Genomic DNA, 20,803 nt, shown 5'->3' with positions numbered 1-20,803 from the left:
TACTTCCTTTTTCCTTCTGCTCCTGTCAGTTAGTATTCGAACTTTTATTAGCCTCATGATGGCCACATGGCTCTCCCTCAAATTTTCCTGGGGACTGTAGTTAGTTAAGGGTGCTGGGAAGTGTAAATATTTGGGGTAAATGGCCATTGCCAAAATTCTTTGGCAGACACCATGCACTTTGAATGCATGGTACGGATGTGAAGCTGTACACTGTAACGGTTCCCCCACCCCCCGGCTTATGCTGTTGCTTTTCAAAAACTATGAGTCACCCAGAAGCAGAGAAAAGCCCGCCCTGTGGTTTGAAACTGGAGAAACGAAACGAAGGCTTTTATTTCCCTTTCAGGCAGACGGAATGGCAGACGAGGGTCCAGTCCAGAACCTCTGCGAGGAAACGACATGCTCCATCTGCCTGGAGTATTTCACAGATCCAGTGACCATAGACTGCGGCCACAATTTCTGCCAAACCTGCATCACCCGGGCCTTGGGGGGACCCGACAGAGAGGCTTCTTGCCCTCAGTGCAGGGATCGTTGTCAGCAAAGGAATTTCAGGCCCAACCGGCAACTGGCAAGCATTGTGGAAATAGCCAGGAAATTCAGCCTTCAGATGGCCAAAGGGGCGGAAGCGCTGGGAAGGGTTTGCGAGAGGCACAAGGAGCCCCTGAAGCTCTTTTGCAAAGATGACCAAGCCCCCATCTGTGTGGTGTGCGACAAATCCAAGGATCACAGGGAGCACAAAGTGATCCCAAAGGAGGAAGCTTTTGAAAAGTATGAGGTAGGGAGCTGTAGGATGGGGCCCAGACTTCCGAGGGATGCTGGCCGAGAGCTGCATCTTTCTCTGTGCAAAATTCAGGTGTGGGGTGTGAGTAGGTGTTTGTGTCCAACGCTGCTGGTTATTGGGTCCCGAGGCAAAGGGGGACAGAGCAACCCTTGAAAATTTTTGCTTTAGACTAGTTCCTACAAATGCTCTCATTGCCGTCTCTGTCCGCCATCTGAGTAAGTGGAAAGCATTAGTGGAGTTCGGGGACACGTTTTGCCAGGCAAAACAGACTTGAGGAGGATGTGAACTGGGGCTGGTGAATGTTCCAGCCTGGGGAGAGGCTGGAAGCGAGTTAGGAGCTGAAGGGCCCACTATCTTGTACTGAGCATTCAGTAGTAGGAACATTCGCAAGAAGTTCCAAGGGAACTTGAAAACTTGAAGGCTGGTCTGAGGGTCATAGCTCAGCAGAGGGTACCTGGTTCATTCCTTAGAATTTTTATGTAGGGCTGGGGACAGCCTTTGCCCCAAATCCTGGAAAGCAGCTTTCAGTCTGTATAGGGAACAAACCAGAGGTCTGACTCTGTATAAGCCAGCCTAGTGGAAGCATTTGATGTCCCCAGGTCCCAGTTGTCTCTCTTTTTCTTTAGTCCCAGAATTTATGTTGGGAAACGGATGTTATGCCCAGTGGTCTAGAAGGGCAGTCTGCCCAGTGGAAAGGTTGCCAGGAGCTGGGGATGCTGGAATTAGCACTCCTAAACCAGTCCTCAGTGGGAAAAGTTTGCACCATCGTTGCCTGGAGAGAAACACCACTATCATCTTCTCATGCTACAAAGTGGGCTTCTGGGCTCTTAGGAAAGGGAGAGTTGTTCGGCAGTGGAATTTGCTACCAAGGAGTGTGGTGGAGTCTCCTTCTTTGGAGGTCTTTAAGCAGAGGCTTGACAGCCATCTGTCAAGAATGCTTTGATGGTGTTGCCTGCTTGGCAGGGGGTTGGACTGGATGGCCCTTGTGGTCTCCTCCAACTCTATGATTCTATGTGGTGGCTTGCAGGATCAAGGTGTGCAGGGATCTCAGTCCCTGCTTGCAAAGGATTCAAACAAGGAGGTTTGTTTTGCACATGCTCCTACTCAAATATTCTAACTTCCATGTTCCCCAGGACTTCAGCCATAGAAAAAAGTAACAAAGTGTAAAATCCAAAGTCTTCTGGCAGTATTCAGCACTAAACACAGTTGCAACTCCATAGCATGTAAACAAGGGTCAACAAACCGAAGCTCAATCCAGATAAAATTGAGGCACTGTTAGTGGGTGGTTCCCTAGACAGGACAGGTGGGAGATCGTCTGCTCTTCATGAGGTTACACTTCCTCTGAAGGAGCAGGTTCATAGCTTGGGGATACTCCTGGCCTGGATCCTTTGCTGTCACTCGAGGCTCAGGTGGCCTCAGTGGCACAGAGTGCCTTCCTTCAGCTTTGGCTGGTGCCCAGCTACGCCCCTATCTGGACAGGGATATCCTAACTACTGTTGTCTATGCTCTGGTACACACACCTACTCATATCTTCCTTTCTTTCAGAAGTTTGAAAGCCATTGTGATGTAGTGGTTAGAGTCCTGGGGGAGAACCAGCTTCAAATTGCCACTCTTACTTAAAACTCACTGCTGTGGCTGGAAGTCACTTTTCCCCAGCCTAACCCACCTCACAGGGCTGTTGCGAGAGTTAAATTGAGTGTAGATTGCCTTGAGCTCCTTGGAGACAGGTGGGACAAAAATGGAAAGATGGGTGGATGGATAATGCTGGGATAGCAGTCTTTGTTTCATAACCCCATCTTCCTGAACATGAAGTCCCGTGGATTTCTGAAAGCCTACATTTGCATTGCTTGCAAACTTGTGAGTTCAATAGCTATTTTCCCATATGTATTATGGGAGCTGTAGCTGTTTGGTGCAATAGGTACCAGCGCATGGTACCTCTGGATGTTCTAACACAGACAACATCTGGTTTCGTTGTGCCATCAGGGAAGTATTAGGTGCAGTCCTATCCATGCAGAATGACCATTCCCCACATCAAATGGGGAGTGACTTTTGTGTGGTCACGCACAGCCCCATAGATCCCAGTGCGGCTCTTGGTAGTTCAGTCTGGCTTCATCCTCCCCAGGCTGGGTATAGAATCATAGAATCATAGAGTTGGAAGAGACCACCAGGGCCATCCAGTCCAACCCACTGCCAAGCAGGAAACACCATCAAAGCATTCTTGACATATGCCTGTCAAGCCTCTGCTTAAAGACCTCCAAAGAAGGAGACTCCACCACACTCCTTGGTAGCAAATTCCACTGCCGAACAGCTCTTACTGTCAGGAAGTTCTTCCTAATGTTTAGGTGGAATCTTCTTTCTTGTAGTTTGAATCCATTGCTCTGTGTCCGCTTCTCTGGAGCAGCAGAAAACAACCTTTCACCCTCCTCTATATGACATCCTTTTATATATTTGAATATGGCTATCATATCACCCCTTAACCTTCTCTTCTCCAGGCTAAACATACCCAGCTCCCCAAGCCATTCCTCATAAGGCATCGTTTCCAGGCCTTTGACCATTTTGGTTGCCCTCCTCTGGACACGTTCCAGCTTGTCAGTATCCTTCTTGAACTGTGGTGCCCAGAACTGGACACAGTACTCCAGGTGAGGTCTGACCAGAGCAGAATATTGATGTAGCCCAGAATTGCATTGGCTTTTTTGTACCTGGAGGTCTCCACCCACCTCAGCTAATCACCCAATCCAGCCTGGGGAGGCGTTGCCAGGGGATCAGCCAGGTAGGGGGAGTGACTACATGCTCGGACAATAGGAGGTGTAGTTTACCTGAGAAGCAGCAGTTGGCTCCAGAGCTTCTCCCACCCTCTTGTTAACACCCATATTTAATCAGAAAATGAATTAGTAGCTGTATTAATATGCATATCACACACAAAAACAAATCTCACTACAGCCACCGAAAGACAACCAATCACATCCTGGGCCACCCCCCCCCAAAAAAACACCTTTCTCACCACCAAGGAAACACAACAAGTGAATAGTAAGAAAACCCATACAAGTAACGCTGACACAAAACCCCAAACATACATTAAGTAGAAGAATAGAAGCAGAACGACCCAACCCCACCTCACCTTCCCCCCTCTTTCCCCCCCTACCTACCATTGTATGTACCCAGAAATCTTTAATAATAAAATTGTGTGTGTGTGTGTGTGTGTGTGTGTGTGTGTGTGTGTGTGTGTGTGTATGCTGATCTACCGGTAATTCTGCATTGAGAACGGAGGTTTCCTAAAAGTTGCACATAGACCCTTTTCAACCTTCGTGTTCTTGGTTTCTTGAACAGACACGGCTGTTACAATTTTATGAGTATATCTCTGCTGCCAAAACTAACCCAAATGCCTTTTCGGTCACCCTAGGGTAAAATCCTGCATCATTTGGAGTTCCTGAACAAACAAAGAGAAGAAATTCTGTCTTCTAAACTGAAGGGGGAGACTGAAAGCCAGAATCTGCTGGTAGGTGCAAACCTTCTTGCCTCTCCAGCATGGTTATATTGACAGAGTGAGGCCTTCGTTCTGCGGTGGAGCCTACACTTCATTTGCACAGCGCCCCAGATTTGATCATTGGCATTATCAATGAAAAGGATATCGGGTGGTAGAGTTGGGAAAGGTCTCTCCTTCAGACCTTGACCAGCAGCTGCCTGCAAAGCTAGACAACATTCAGCAGGATAGGCTAAAATTGGTAGGGTTGTCTAAGGGTGAATGTAGTCCTCGAGTCCAAAAATGCCAGCCATGCCAGCATTAATATAATAATAATTAATAATAATAATTTATACCCCACCCATCTGGCTGGGTTTCCCCAACAGAATTAATGATGATAATAATAATAATAATAATAATAATAATAATATAAGCGATAAAACATCAAAGATTAAAAACTTCCCTAAACAAGGCTGCCTTCAGATGTCTTCTAAAAGTTAGATAGTTGATTCTTTCATTGACATCTCATGGAGGGCGTTACACAGGGTGGGCGCCACTACCAAGAAGGCCCTCTGCCTGGTTCCCTGTAACCTCACTTCTCGCAGTGAGGGAACCAGCAGAAGGCCCTCGGTGCTGGACCTCCCAGCCACATTCTGGATTAGTTGTAGTTTCTGGGTCACCTTCAAAGGTAGCCCCACGTAAAGCGCATTGCAGTAGTACAAGCGGGAAATAACTAGAGCATACATCACTCTGGCGAGACAGTCTGCAGGCAGGTAGGGTCTCAGCCTGCGTACCAGGCTGTGCACCTGGTATTTTAAAGAACAAAGTGACCCCACAAAGCTAGTCCTTCCTCCAGGCCCTACTATTAGGCAGAGTGAGGTGGCCAGGGCAGGCTGAAGATGCCAGGGAATAGAGAGCAGCAGCAACAGCTTAATAGATCGGTAGGTGAGCAGCAGGAAAACACTGAGGACAGAGCGAAGCAAAGTGGTCGTGTCCTACTAAGCTAGCCTGCCTGCTTCCCTCAGCTGTGACTGAACTTCTGTACCATTGTGAGTGTTGAAGTAAACCTCAACTGCCCTGCCAGTCAGCTTGTGCACATGGAATTAAGGGGACATCTAAATGTCTTTGTCTGGCCATGACTCTCTCCTTGCAGAAGCAGACAGACATGGAGAGGCAGAAAATCGTGGCTGATTTCAAGGAATTGCACCAGTTTCTGGAAGAACAGGAGCGCCTCCTGCTGACTCAATTAAAGGAACTGGACTATGGGATTAAAAACTCTAGGAATCAATATATTGCCAAACTCTGTGAGGAAATGGCCTCCCTTGACAACCTAATCAGGCAGCTGGAGGAGAAACAGAAGCAGCCAGTGAATGAATTCTTGCAGGTGAGCAATGGCACAATGAAATAGTCCAAATTGCCCTCTGGGGAAGGGCTGTCCCACCACACACTCTGTTCATTGGTCTATAGAAGTATTTACAGTAGATGTGTGTACTTCGGTATTTGGTTGATATATAAAGCAAAGGGGAAAGTAATAAACTGCTGGAGGGAACTGGGTTGGTCAAAGAAAGCTCAACAAAAACAATGAGACCATTTAATGCCCCTTCAAGTTGCATCTTGTTGGTGTCTCCTTACATCTGCCAGTGTCAAGTCCTTGTACTAGCATCCCTTCTACCTGCGAACAGGTACCTAAAGTCAGCCTAATTGTCAATTCTCAATCCTAGGGGAAAAAATGGAATTCCTTTCTTTTCCTTTACCAAAATCAACTTTAAAGACTCATAGCACAAATGCCCAGACCTATTTGTCCTCCTTCCTTCCTTCCTTATTTTACTCCATACAGGTAGGTAGCCGTGTTGGTCCGAAGTAGTCGAAACAAAAAATAAAAAAAATTCCTTCCAGTAGCACCTTAGAGACCAACTAAGTTTGTCATTGGTATGAGCTTTCGTGTGCTGAAGAAGTGTGCATGTACACAAAAGTTCATACAGTGATAAACTTAGTTGGTCTCTAAGGTGCTACTGGAAGGATTTTTTTATTTTTTATTTTATTCCAGTTACACTTGTCTCTCATGTTTTCCTGTTTTCAGACTGATTGTCCATAAAACACTAAGGGAAGTTAAGTGATTCCTTTTTTACCTACTCCAGAACTGTAAAGTCTACCTTTGTGGGAGAACTGTTGCAGTTATCACTCATTCCCTCTGAAGGAGCAACCATGGGCACTAATTTCATCCATTTTTTATTAAAGGCTATAGAAGTTTCCTTAAAAAGAGAGAAAGAGAGCCAAAGCTGCCCAATGGGATGCCTCCTGCATTTATTTGCCTGTACAGTAATTTGCAATGTTTAAGCTACTCTGGAGGGACAAATAGGCTTGCAAATTTCATCCACTTCTGTCAAACAGAAACAAAGTTAGAGCCATAATATGGAACATTTTGTGCTGGTGGAGCTTAATTTTTTGACAAAGTAGAATTGAATCTGGACCCTATGTTCCATTGGGAAGATTAAAAAGTACTTCAGGGTGAAAGAAACCAATATTTTAAACTGGGGTTGCCAAAACCACACGTGACCTTGTAATTTCCTAGCAGATGGAAATCTGTAGCATTTAAAGGAGGCACGGAGGCATGTGGAAGAGGAAGCCTGCGGAGGACGGGTGGGGCCCCGCTCCAGCCTGCTCCCCCTTCCTCCAAAAGGCTCTAACATGGCTAGGGCTGAGAGCGATTTGAGGACCCGCCACCCGCGTAGAGTAAAATAAGACACAGTTCAGCGGGGAATCATTCAAGGGTTAACAACCAGTGGGAGGAGCTTGTTGATGCAAATACAACTGGAAGCTTCCCCTGACGTCACCAGGGGTCGTGCCATGGCCCTAGCCACCAGCAGGGCATTGGACAGGATCCACGACCGCTGCATCCCTTTAACGGGATACCCAAAAGAGGAGGGGTTGGATGATGGCCACAACCTGTCCTCTGACACACATGTACATATTCCAACGCATAACCGCCAATACCATAAAGTTGTGACAAATTGCTACGAGGTAGGTGAAAAAACCAAGAGGCCAGTGCCAATTGGCCAAACGGATTAAAAAAAAACTCCTACCAGGCCTCTTGGGCAAGCAAGGCAACCAACCAAAGTCCATAGCAAGGTCAAAAGCATAGAACACATGGAACAGGCGATCTGATGTGGCGCAGAAGCTGAATGGGGGCTTGAACGCCGCCACGGCTGCTTAAATGCAGCCAGACCCCGCCCCTCAGCTGTCCTTATTGGCTAGCTGAGAGGCTTGGCACGGCAGTGGGGATAGGCTAATGCAGGGGGCCAAATACGCCCCCCTGCTAGCACGGGAAACAGCTCCCGCTCACAACCCTTCTCCTCTGCAAAGAGGAGAGGTCTTCTCACGCCCGCCTTGCCCAGTGGGGACTAGCGCGTTGCCTCTGCAGAAAACATAGAAAATACATAGAAAAATGCAGTATGTCCCTTCTGTGAACTGAGAGATGTCTGATGTGTGGGAGGGGTCTGGTGCAAAGGACTGAATTTCTCTCATTCTGTCTCTTCCATCTAGAATATGAGAAGCATCCTGGAAAGGTATGTGGCTTTGTTATGAATAGTGGGCTGATATTGATTTCCTTCCTCTGAGGTAAGGAATAATTTGGTCTATGCGAACCAATCTAATCCACAGTTTACAGACCAATAAGCAGATCAGCAAACAGATACCAATCTGATTGCACACTTTTACAAATTTTGTGATGCATTTTTTAATCCAAAACTGCGTATCTCGTGCGGGGAAATGTACAAAAAGTGTATTGTGGGATGCCAGAACAGCATACAAAAATGGGGATTATGCATATAAAATGCATATTTTAGGAAGGAGTGATTATATTTCTTCATCTACTTTATACTTCATATCTTAGCAGAGATGTTGTTGGTGGATTATTAGATTTCTTACTTGTCCTCTACTGTCTGGTTCCAGAGCAATTTATGGATTAAAATACAATATTAAAAATAGTTAAAACAAATTACAATCCAAGAAAACAGGGTGGGTCCTAGAATACATCTCCTATATGACAAAGACCCAGGGTAAAGAGATGCTGTTATTAGTTACTGTTCGGTTTCTGTTAATTGGTTCTCATGGGAAACTTACAGATTCTTGCTTCACACAATTAACTCAAGGCAGTGTCAATTTACTCTTGGCAGAAAGCCAAGGTCTGCCTGGCCTGGCAACAGCTCTCTGATTGGTTAATGACCAGCACTGAACTCTGTTATCTAGGAATGCTAGCACAGTTGTTTCTTGTTGTGTGTTAGGAGTAGGAGTGCTGCGTATGGTTGGAGAGAGAGAGACAGAGAGGATTTATTTTGCTTTGCTTTGTATGCAGAAACTCTGCTGGTTTTATTTTCTTTTAATAAATCCTGTAAATAGTTATTCTGCGTCTAGCCGACTAGTCATTTCCACCTCAACTAGCTTCTGCGATGTGCAGGAAAACTCTGCTATGTTTGGGCTAAAGCCACTAGAGCTATGCCTGACACTTCAAAATTCTAAATTTGCAGTATGTGCAAACATAATTTGTTGGAGGAAATATTCAGTAAGGTTGTGCTCCAGATTCACCCAGATCCCCAACCATTTTGGGCCAATTTATACCCTGTTCTGACCAGGTAGTAGCAGCGACATATCACAACTTTGTCACAAGTTAATCAGGCACTTCTGACCCAGCTGTAATTTTAAACACGGTACGGTGTGCAATATGTGCATCAAAATTTCCGGCAGATTGTTTAAAATATTTCTGCATCTTAATGGCAAAGTTTATTTTTTAAAATAAATAAAAGAGAGGTAAGATAGATTATGGATTGATCATTTATATGTAAATTTTATATGAAAAAATGTATGTAGATTTACACTTTATACCCCCCCCCCATACTTCATTTCCCAGTTTTTCATAGGTCTTTGTAATGGTCACAGGGCAGACAATACCATTAGTTGCTATCACAGGGCTTATCCACATTTCCGCTTTTCCTGTGATATCTATGCCCAGGTCTGAGAGGCTTTTCTTTTGTCCCACCGCTTTTCATGGGAAAACCTGCTGCTTACCACAGAATTGGAAGAAACATAAAGGTAAAGGTAAAGGGACCCCTGACCATTAGGTCCAGTCGTGACCGACTCTGGGGTTGCGCGCTCATCTCGCATTATTGGCCGAGGGAGCAGGCGTATAGCTTCCAGCATGACAAAGCCGCTTCTGGCGAACCAGAGCAGCACATGGAAACGCCGCTTACCTTCCCGCTGTAGCAGTTCCTATTTATCTACTTGCATTTTGACGTGCTTTCGAACTGCTAGGTTGGCAGGAGCTGGGACCAAGCAACGGGAGCTCACTCCGTCACAGGGATTCGAACCGCCGACCTTCTGGTCAGCAAGCCCTAGGCTCAATGGTTTAACCACAGCGCCACCTGGGTCCCTTTAGAAGAAACTTAAATCCACAGAAAACCCGATACATTTTTGCTTCTATTTTGCTGTCAACCCACAGAAAACCTGATCGAACTTCGTTCCGATTCAGTGGTAAACAGCGGGGGCTTTCGTGGGGAAAGCAGGGGGAATGAAAGAAAAACCTATCATGGACGAGCCTTTCGGTATTTTCCTTCTGTTCCCACTTTTCTCCTGAATTAAGAATGACTTGAGAATTATCTGATGAATCACAATAAACCTGACTTTCTTCTTCCTAGGTGTAATGAAAATGAAAATAAAACCATGGATGCAATAGCTTTTCCTCCAGGATTAAAAGAGCAAATAGATAAATTCTCTAAAATGCATCCTTTTTTGGAGAAGGAGACCAAGAAATTTAAAGGTAACAAAGACCATTGTACGATGTTTTAGATGTGAGATAGATGATGATAGATTAGATAGATAGATAGATAGATAGATAGATAGATAGATAGATAGATAGATGATAGATGAAAGAGTTGCATGCCATGCCAATTTCCAGGTGGTGAAGATTTCTTATTGGGAAATGAGGCACAGCAGAGACTGTGATTTCTTTAAGATATGTGGTTTATTTACACATATATACAATCTGAATCTATGATGGAGGGGTTCACAGCACAGACACCTCAAGAGAATCTTGTTTCTCCCATAACTACAGCCTTGCATTCAAAACAGGAATCAACCATCGTGCACTGAGCCAGTGTGTTGTAGTGGTTAAGAGTGGTGGACTGGTAATCTGGTTGAACCGGGTTCGCTTCCCGCTCCTCCACATGCAGCTGCTGGGTGACCTTGGGCTAGTCACACTTCTTTGAAGTCTCTCAGCCCCACCCACCTCACAGAGTGTTTGTTGTGGGGGAGGAGGGGAAAGGAGATTGTTAGCCGCTTTGAGACTCCTTCGGGTAGTGATAAAGCGGGATATCAAATCCAAACTCTTCTTCTTCTTTTTCTGGCATGCTGCCTTTTACAGCCTGTCACATCCCTAACATCTACTTCAAAACTCTGGTTTTGTCTTCTAACTCTCTCAGAGCTGGGGGAGGGGGCCATTAGTGTACCCCAGCGGCATAGCTAGCCGCTGAGACACCCGGGGCGGCAAATTGCCGTGCACCAGGGGGGGCGTCATTATGTAACGACGCATGTGTCATTACGTAGCGGGGTATCGATGCCCCCCCATGACTCTGGGGCTGCGCGCCTCCAGCTCCAAACTCCAGGTGGAAAGCCCGCTTGGCGCGGTGGGTGCCCCGTGCCGTGTGGGCTTTCTGCCTGGAGTTTGGAGCTGGAGGCACACGGCTTTGGATTTGCGGGGGGTGGCGAAAACCCGCCACATAACAACACATGCGCAGCATCCCGCTGCGCGGGCATGCTACGTGGATGGGGATCGCAACCCCCCCCCCCGCAACTTCAAAACAGAGCCTAAACTAAAATTTAAATTTTCACATGTATAATTTCCTCTTAGAAATCTGATATCTTGACATTTGAGGGTTCTGTATGAGGGTCAGTTGAAAATTCTGAGTGACCTTTCAGTCTTTGGCATTGATTGCAACTCTTCTCTGAGCACTCCCACCCACCAACATGCTTTCATAACACTTAATGCTAATGCCGGAAGAGGGTGAAAGAGGGAGTACTATGGCTAAATTTTAGATTTTGGCATGAAAACACTTGCAAACATTCTAAATCTAAAGCATTGCCCTTGGAGCCAAGTGAGTATTGACTTCTTCCTCATTTCACTTTCCCCCCCCTTAGACGTTGTGCTCTCTGGGCCTCAAGAAAAGAAAGACACGGCTGTACCCCGCCACAATAACCAAGCAGCACAAGGTTTCTGGATCCCCAAGCTGCCTTCCCTGGGTTTGTATTTTCTTTTGGGAAATGAGAGGCAGCAGAGACTCTGGTGCCTTTAAGACATATGGTTTATTTACACATATATGCAACCTGAGCCTACGATGGAGGGGTTCACAGACACCCCAAGAGAGTCTTGTTTCTCCCACAGCCACAGCCTTGGATCCAAAACAGGAATCAACCCTCGTGCTCTGATTCTCTTTCCGCCTTTTACAGCCTGTCACATCCCTAAACTCTACTCCAGAATACTGGTTTTGTCTTCTAACTCTCTCAGAGATGGGGAGGCAACTCTTCTCTGTGCCCCCCCCCCCCCCCGCGAACATGCTTTCTTAAGACTTAATACTAATGCTGGAAGAGGGAGAAAGATGGAGTACTATGACTAAATTTTAGATTTTGCCATGAACACACTTCGTTGTTGTTGTTGTTTAGTGCTTTAGTTGTGTCCGACTCTTTGTGACCCCATGGACCAGAGCACGCCAGGCACTCCTGTCTTCCACTGCCTCCCACAGTTTGCTCAGACTCATGTTGGTAGCTTCAAGAACACTGTCCAACCATCTCATCCTCTGTCGTCCCCTTCTCCTTGTGCCCTCAATCTTTCCCAACATCAGGGGCTTTTCCAGGGAGTCTTCTCTTCTCATGAGGTGGCCAAAGTATTGGAGCCTCAGCTTCACGATCTGTCCTTCCAGGGAGCACTCAGGGCTGATTTCCTTAAGAATGGATAGGTTTGATCTTCTAGCAGTCCATGGGACTCTCAAGAGTCTCCTCCAGCACCATAATTCAAAAGCATCAATTCTTCGGCAATCAGCCTTCTTTATGGTCCAGCTCTCACTTCCATACATCACTACGAACACACTTACAAACGTTCTAAATCTAAAGCATCGCCCTTGGAGCCAAGTATGAGTATTGACTTTTTCCTCATTTCACTTTTTTCCCTTAGATGTTATGCTCTCTGGACTTCAAGGAAAGAAAGGTACATTTCCAGGTTTGGCAGATCTTTAAACAATTTTTGCAGATGAGATATGGGAGGGTTTTGCACTTCAATCTCCCAGCAGCACAAGATTGCTGGGGTCCCAAGCTGCATCTCCAGGGTTCGTATTTCCTTTTGGGAAATGAGAGACAGCAGAGAGTGTGGTGTCTTTAGGATATATGGTTTATTTACACATATATACAATCTCTGTGTATGATAGAGGGGTTCACAGCACGGACACCCCAAGAGAGTCTTGTTTCTCCCATAGCCACAGTCTTGCATTTAAAACAGGACTCAACCCTCGTGCTCTGATTCTCTTTCCGGCTTGTTGCCTTTTACAACCTGTCACATCCCTAAACTCTATTCTACTCTGATTTTGTCTTGTAACCATCTCATGGTTGGGGAAGGGGCCCTCACAAGAGCTGTCTGGCACAGAGCCCCCTCTCCGTCTTTCTTGATGGCCCAATTCCTTTGCTCTGCTCTTGGTTAATGGCCCAGACTAACTGGGCCCAGACTAACTGTGTAACTACCCATTGATGCAGCTGCCCTCCGTTCGCTTGGCTCCCTTCTCTTGTCTGCAATAGGACAAACAGATGAATACTACTTACTACTGCAATCTGGTGCAATCTTCTGCATTTAAAGGAAGTTCTGAAGTGGACTGTTGCTTGCTCTGAAGCTGGTCCAGACTCATCAAAGCCAAATGTGGAGGGAAGACTGTGGCCCTCTTGGGGTGTTCACTTCTCCCACATGCTTAGAACTACACAAGGGAGAGCACAGATATGTGCACAAGCTTTGCCCCCTCTAGTGTACCCCATTATTGGCGCTGTCTGCAGAAGGGAGCTCCAAATCACATGGGGATCCTACATAAGACTGTAATGTGATTTGGGGGAGGGGGGAATAGAATGCCGGAAAGAAATAGCAGTGCATTTAAATACACATTTTCACACGTAGAATTTGCCATTAGATATCTGCTATCTTGACATTTGAGGGTTCTGTATTAGGGTCAGTTTAAAATCCAGTCTTTGGCATTGATTGCAACTCTTCTCTGAGCGCCCCCACCCCCCAACATGTTTGCATAACACTTAATGCTGATGCTGGAAGAGGGCAAAAGATGGAGTACTATGGCTAAATTTTAGTTTTTGGGCATGAACACACTTGCAAACGTTCTAAATCTAAGGCATTGCCCTTGGAGCCAAGTATGTGTATTGACTTTTTCCTCATTTGACTCCCCCCCTTAGGTGCTGTGCTCTCTGGACCTCAAAAAAAGGAAGACAGGACTGTACCCCAACTCAGTCGCCAAGCAGCACAAAATTCCAGAGCTCCCAAGCGGCTTTCCCAGGTTTCGTATTTCCTTTTGGGAAATGAGATACAGCAGAGACTGGTGTCTTTGGGATATATGGTTTATTTACACATATATACAATCTGAGTCTACGATGGAGGGGTTCACAGCACGGACACCCCAAGAGAGTCTTGTTTCTCCCATTGCCACAGTCTTGGATTCGAAACAGAAATCAACCCTCGTGCTCTGATTCTCTTTCTGCTTGCTGCCTTTTACAGCCTGTCACATCTCTAAACTCTACTTCAAAACACTGGCTTTGTCTTCTAACTATTTCAGAGCTGGAGGGCTAGGAAGCAAGCAAAGAGTAGTTGAAGCTTGACATTTGAGCATTCTTTTTTTCTATTTCTTTTTCTATTTGAAATTCTGAGTAATTTTCATTACGTGGCATTGATTTCTCTGAACCCCGTCACTGCACCTCAACTGGTTTGAGTTATGAGCACAGTAAGTGGAGTCATCAGAGATTTCCTTCTCTCAACCAAACAGCATCTTCCAGAGTCCCAATTAAGGGGGAAACTCCTCACACACAGTTCAAAGTAACCCAAGTGTTTAATATCTCCAGACACAAGACCAGTTCTTCTGGTCTTTAAAATAAAGATACATATGAGCAGATCCATTGACACTCATCACCATGCTAACTAATGCTTCTGTATAAAACCCACGGCCTCTTCCCCTGATTCTCACAGAGTGACAGCAAACGGGACAGGGCACAGACAAGAAAGACAGGATGAAAGCAATGCCCCAGAGCAGGCATCCCCAAACTGCGGCCCTCCAGATGTTTTGGCCTACAACTCCCATGATCCCTAGCTAACTGGACCAGTGGTCAGGGATGATGGGAATTGTAGTCCAAAACATCTGGTGGGCCGAAGTTTGGGGGTGCCTGCCCTAGAGACTACTATTCCTGTCTCTACATGTGGGCATATTTCCTGGGCCAATGGGAGGGTGAATGACTCCACAAGTCACACACTCGACCTTTCTGGTGTTGCTATAGCAACCCAGTGCACCTGGCACCTTATCTCAGAACATCCAGACGTGGGAAATGTGTTCCTCAAGGCACGAGCCCAAGCACTGTGCAATTTCACACATTGTTCACATTACAACAACACAGAAGAGGGCAGACGATCATATACGATGGCTAAATTTTAGATTTTGGCGTGAACACACTTCCAAGTGCTCTAAATCTAAAGCATTACCTTGGAAGCATGAGTATTGACTTCTTCCTCATATCACTGTTTTTCCTTAGATGTTTTGTTCTCCTGACCTCAAGAGAAGAAAGACAAATTCTGCCAAAAATCAGTAGAACTGGTGAAGATATTTGTCTTTCTGGGCTTCTCCAAGGATGTGATTCAAGCATACTCTACATTTGTTAAAGCAAAAGCCCTCAACCATCCAGACTTTGCAGAGGCATTCCTCACTAAAATCGGTTGACACCCTGGAACTGAATTCTTTGGATCACTCCTTTAACTGATTAAGGGGGGTGAGGACAAACCCAGCTTTAAAATGGACTACCTTCGACTCTCAACACCCGCAGGATCCACTTGTGGCAGAAGGGGACTTGTGGGGGAGGGGGGCAGGTGGGTAGAAATGTTTTTTTAAAATGTTTTGTCTTTTTGTGTTGTTATATAAAACTAATAAAAATTATTTTTATTTTTTTTAAAAAAGCGGAAGGATTGCCCAGATATCAACCAGACCGATAATACATGCTGATTGGGCAGCAGGGCCGGCACACCCGTGAGGCAAGGTGAGGCAGTTGCCTCGGGTGGCAGATCCAGCCTCTCAGAAGAGCATCACCACAATTTATATTCTGAATCGGTGCATATAATACAGAGGTTTAATACGGAAAAGAGAAGATTCTATTTTCATTATATGTGTGGTCCTCTATATGCTTGTGCAAGCTTATTACTAATGTGTGTGTATATATATGTCAACGATCTGCCATGTAGCTACAAAATTAATAAACCTATCCCACAAAAGGGAGAAAGGTGAAATGAGGAATGTTACTGTTTGTAAAGAAGTCACAGTATGTGGAGGAATTAAGAAACAAGGAGAAGCAGGAATTGTAAATAAGGAAACAAGCGAGGGCATTTGGACACAGCAGATCCACCATCTCCGTATCACCAAAAACAATACGTCAGAAATTTACATGAAAATGTACATGAAAGTTAGAGATGCATTTGCTGAGAGTCCTACATTACAGGGGGTTGGACTAGATGACTCTTGGGGTCCCTTCCATCTCTACAATTCTGCAATTCTTTGTGCTCATTTATACATGTAAATTTTAAAATAAGCAGTAAAATTGAAATAGAAATACAGTAAATCTTAGCATAGTAGGGGGAAAGACTGTGTCTTCCTGCTCAGTATGCTGACTGGATCCTAACTGTGCCCACGGGCAGCACCAGGATGCCAACTGCTCTCCCTTCTCAGGGCTCTTTATCCTTAAAGCCAACTTGGATTGAATGCTCCTTCAGATACAGAGAGTGTGGTATAGTGGTTACAGCGCTGGACCAGGATAATGAGTTCTAGGGTAGACACAATAAAAACACATAAATTATAAACTTAAGCAAACACTCGTGTCCATATGTGTTCTTTTTTTTTCCTGTTCAGCCAATTTTTATTTTATTTTCTTTAAACCCACACTTTCCCAGTTTTGATATCCTTTTTTTTTAAAATATCATTTTTTATTAATTTTTCAAAGATAGAATATAAAGTAGAATACAAACAAACCATAAAAGAATAACACTCTACAACAAAGAAATACAGATAAGAATACAGCAAAATAGAATAAAAATATAAAAGCTTCTTATAACCTTTACTAGTTCCTTTCTTGTATTTGGTGACTCCCTCCTTCCCTCCCTCCACGTTTCTAGTATTAACTATATCAGCGCTCTCGTTTTCAACATTCTTAACTTTTTCTAATACCAACCTATGATTATTATCATTTCCATTCTTCTCATCATTCTTTACTCTTATACATTGAATCTTATATACTTATAAAAACAAATATCTTCCTCCTTACTTCTTATATACTAGTGCCTCTATAGCATCTTCGTACTTCCACTCCCTTACTACTCAGTTTTAATCTTATAATTCTTTTCCAAATATATCTTAAACTTCTTCCAATCCTCTTCTGCCTTCTCTCTTCCTCTGTCGCGGATTCTCCCAGTCAGTTCAGCCAGTTCCATATATTCTATCAACTTCATCTGCCATTCATCAATCGTCGGGAGATCTTCTGTTTTCCATGTCTTTGCTAATACAATTCTAGCAGCTGTTGTGGCATACAGAAAAAAAGTGATATCTTTCTTTGGTATCTCTTTCCCTATAATACCAAGTAAAAAAGCCTCTGGTTTTTTAACAAATGTGTTTTTAAACACCTTCTTCAACTCATTGTAAATCTTATCCCAGAAGTTTTTTACTCGGGGGCAAGTCCACCACATATGGAAAAAGGTCCCTTCCGATTCTTTACATTTCCAGCACTTATTGTCTTTTTTATGATAAATCTTTGCCAATTTCACTGGCGTAAGATACCATCTATACATCATCTTATACAAATTCTCTTTCAACACATTACAAGCAGTGAAATTCATATTATATTTCCATAACCTTTCCCAATCCTCTATCATAATATTATGACCTATATCCTTTGCCCAATCAATCATCACCGATTTCGTTTGTTCATCCTTTGTATGCCATTCCAGCAACAATTTATACATTCTTGATAGATTTTTAGCTTTTGGCTCTAACAATTCTGTTTCCAACTTAGACTTTTCTTGTTGAAAACCAATTTTCTTATCCATTCTATACAATTCATTGATCTTATGATACTGCAGCCAGTCACATAATTGATCTTTTATCTGGTCATATGCTTTTAACTTTATCTGTTCATTTTCAACTATTAGTAGATCTTTATATCTTAACCATTTTTCTTCCATATTCAACTTTTTCCTAGTTTTTACCTCCAAGGGTGAAATCCACCTGGGTGTTTTCCTTTCTAACAAATCTTTATATCTAATCCAAACATTGAGCAATGATTTCCTTATTATATGGCATTTGAAGCCATAATGAGCCTTGACCTTATTGTACCAAAGGTATGCATGCCAACCAAATACGTTATCAAACCCTTCTAGATCTAAAACATCAGTATTTTCTAGTGTAAACCATTCCTTCAACCAGCAAAAAGCTGCCGCATCTGAATATAACTTTAAATCCAGCAGGGAGAAGCCTCCTCTTTCTTTAACATCTGTCAATAACTTATATTTAATTCTTGGCTTCTTCCCCTGCCAAATAAATCTTGATAATGCTTTTTGCCAATCTCGAAAACAAGTCTGTTTCTCTACAATCGGTAACGCTTGGAACAAAAATAACATTTTTGGCAATACATTCATTTTTATCACTGAAATACGTCCTAACAACGACAATTTTAATTTTGTCCAGGTTTCTAAATCCCTCTTTACTTCGTTCCACAATTTCTCATAATTGTTTTTAAACAGTTGTATATTTCTAGCTGTCATATTTACTCCCAGGTATTTCACCTTGTTCACAAATGTCAGTCCAGTTGTTTTTTGTAAGCTCTCACTCTCTTCAACAGTTAAATTTTTACACAATACTTTGGTTTTCGTTTTATTCAATTTAAATCCTGCTAGCTGTCCAAACTCCTGTATTATTTCTAAAGCTTTATATACACTTTTTTCAGGCTCTTGTATTGTCAAAACCAAATCATCAGCGAATGCTTTTAATTTATATTGCTTTTTTCCAACTTTTATCCCTAACACCTCCTCTTCCCTCCTAATCCTTTCCAACAGTACCTCTAGAACTGTTATGAATAAAAGAGGAGAGAGTGGGCAACCTTGTCTTGTTCCCTTTTCAATCCTTATTTGTTCTGATATGACACCATTTACCACAATCTTGGCTTTTTGTTCAGTATATATCGCTGACAACCCCTTAATAAACTCCTCCCCGATACCCATCCTTTCAAAGTTAGCTAACATAAACCTCCAAGAAATATTGTCAAAAGCTTTTTCGGCATCAATGAAAATCAATACTGCTCTTTTATCTCTTCTTGCTTCCAACAATTCTAATATATCCACTATGTTTCGGATATTATCTTTCATGTGTCTATTGGGTAAAAACCCCGCCTGGTCCTTATGAATATAATCTTTTAATAATCTTTTCAATCTTGATGCCAAAATAGTTGCAAAAATTTTGTAATCCACATTTAGGAGTGATATCGGTCGATAGTTTCTCATCTGTGTGACATCTGTATCCGGTTTTGGTATTAATGTTATAAAAGCTTCTTTCCATGTATCTGGTGCCTTCTCTCCTTTAAGTATAGTATTGCATAAGTCCGTCAGTGGTTCAATTATCCAGTCTTTCAAGGTTTTGTAGTATCTTGCCGTTAACCCATCTGGGCCTGGTGACTTCCCTATTTTTAATTGCTTGATTGCCTCCTCCACTTCTTGCTTGTTTATTTTCACGTTTAATCCAGCCCTTTCCTCTTTTGGTAATTCCTGCAGTCCGTATTTGCCCAGGAACTGATCGATTTTTTCCTGTTGTTCTTTGTCTTGTTTATATAATTTTTTATAATATTGTTGAAATGCTTTTCTTATCTCCACTGGGTTCTCTATTGTTTTTTCTTCTGTCTTTATGCTGGTGATGGTGCTCTGTTTCTGTCTTTTTTTTATTTGCCACGCCAATAACTTCCCACATTTATTCGCCGATTCAAAACTTTTTTGTTTCATCCTTTTTATTTTCCATTCAATCTCCAAGTTTGTTATTTGGGTTAGCTGTACCTGTAGCAATTTTATTTCTTTCTGTATATGTCTATCTTTAGGCTTTTCTCTCAATCTTTTTTCCTTCTCTTTTAATCGCTGCAAAATATGTTCTCTCTTTTCATTTCTTTGTCTTTTTAACATTGCACTTTGCTGGATCATGAATCCCCTCATTACTGCCTTGCTTGCATCCCAGACTGTTCTTAGATCCATTCCTGTTGTCAAATTAATCTCAAAATAGTCTTTTATTGTCTTTTGGGCCTTTGCTACTGTGTCTTCATTACTCATCAGAGCATCGTCCATTCTCCATCTGAAAGAACCCTGTATATTAAGCTTAAATTCCATCAGCAAAGCCTTATGATCTGAAAAAGTTCTGGGTTGTATCTCCATTTTTGTCACCTTGGATGCCATGTTCTTTGTAATCCATATATAATCGATCCTGGACCAGGTTTGCTTAGCTTCTGAGAAGAAAGTACTGTCCCTTTCGAGTGGATTTCTCAATCTCCAGATGTCCACCAGGTCTAGACTGTCTGCCAAGTCGAAGAAAGTTTTTGGTAGTCTGCCTTCATTAGTATTTTTTTGTCTTTGAGCTCTGTCCATCAATGTTGATACAACTGCATTAAAATCGCCCATCAAAACCACAATGTAATCCATATAATCCAACAATTCTTCATGTAGTCTCTTAAAAAAGTCTGATTTAGCCTCATTCGGTGCATAAATTTCAACAAATAGATATTTCTCTCCCTGTAATTTTACCTCAACTGCATATGTGTTCTTTTGCTGCTCTTTCTTTGGGCTTATTTACTTTAATTTTATTTTGATCTAAAAGCCTAATCATATCAGCTACGGTGTCCCGGTTGTGGCGAATTCAAAAGTCAAAATTAGTTGTCCCCAGATCCTATTAACAGGGGTGGCCAACACCCAAGGGAGTGTGATCTACTTTCAGAATTAAAATCTGGTGGTGATCTACCCCCATTTTGGGGGTTCAGCTCAAAGTTGTTGAGCTTGGGGGGGTGACTCTGTGAGTTGGGGCTCCCACTTTCCTCCAGCTACTCACTCAGGCCCTGTTATGTCCAGAGGAAAGCGGAGCCATCCCACACACGTACGTAAACTCACACACACCCCTCCCTCTCTGCCAGCAGAGGAGGGAGGAGGAGCCGGGGAGCTCTAGGCAGGCAAGAAGGACGGGGAGCAATCCAGCCATTCTGTGCAACAC

General features: G+C 43.5%; 1 protein-coding gene across 5 annotated transcripts; it reads left to right on the top strand.

Annotated features, from left to right (window-relative positions):
• Positions 1-286: 286 nt before the first annotated feature.
• LOC118080995 (zinc finger protein RFP-like) lies at positions 287-15,810 on the top strand. 5 transcript variants are annotated; one of them, XM_035107084.3, is made up of 9 exons: positions 287-772; positions 4,179-4,274; positions 5,392-5,622; positions 7,782-7,804; positions 9,929-10,050; positions 11,427-11,528; positions 12,457-12,489; positions 13,725-13,825; positions 15,066-15,810. In XM_035107084.3, exons 1-9 carry the CDS (start codon positions 353-355, stop codon positions 15,120-15,122), a joined length of 1,185 nt encoding a protein of 394 aa, XP_034962975.1. In that variant the 5' UTR covers positions 287-352; the 3' UTR covers positions 15,123-15,810. The 5 variants fall into 5 exon arrangements, with proteins under 5 accessions (XP_034962975.1, XP_034962974.1, XP_088518878.1 ...); XM_035107083.3 differs by having other exon boundaries at positions 314-772; positions 12,457-12,501; XM_088662752.1 differs by lacking the exon at positions 11,427-11,528 and having other exon boundaries at positions 314-772.
• The last annotated feature ends 4,993 nt before the right edge of the window (positions 15,811-20,803 follow it).

Source organism: Zootoca vivipara, chromosome 2 (genome assembly GCF_965207765.1).
Source record: "Zootoca vivipara chromosome 2, rZooViv2.hap1.1, whole genome shotgun sequence".
NCBI classification, from domain to species: Eukaryota; Metazoa; Chordata; class Lepidosauria; order Squamata; family Lacertidae; genus Zootoca; species Zootoca vivipara.
This window is presented reverse-complemented; position numbering and strand designations above follow the sequence as displayed.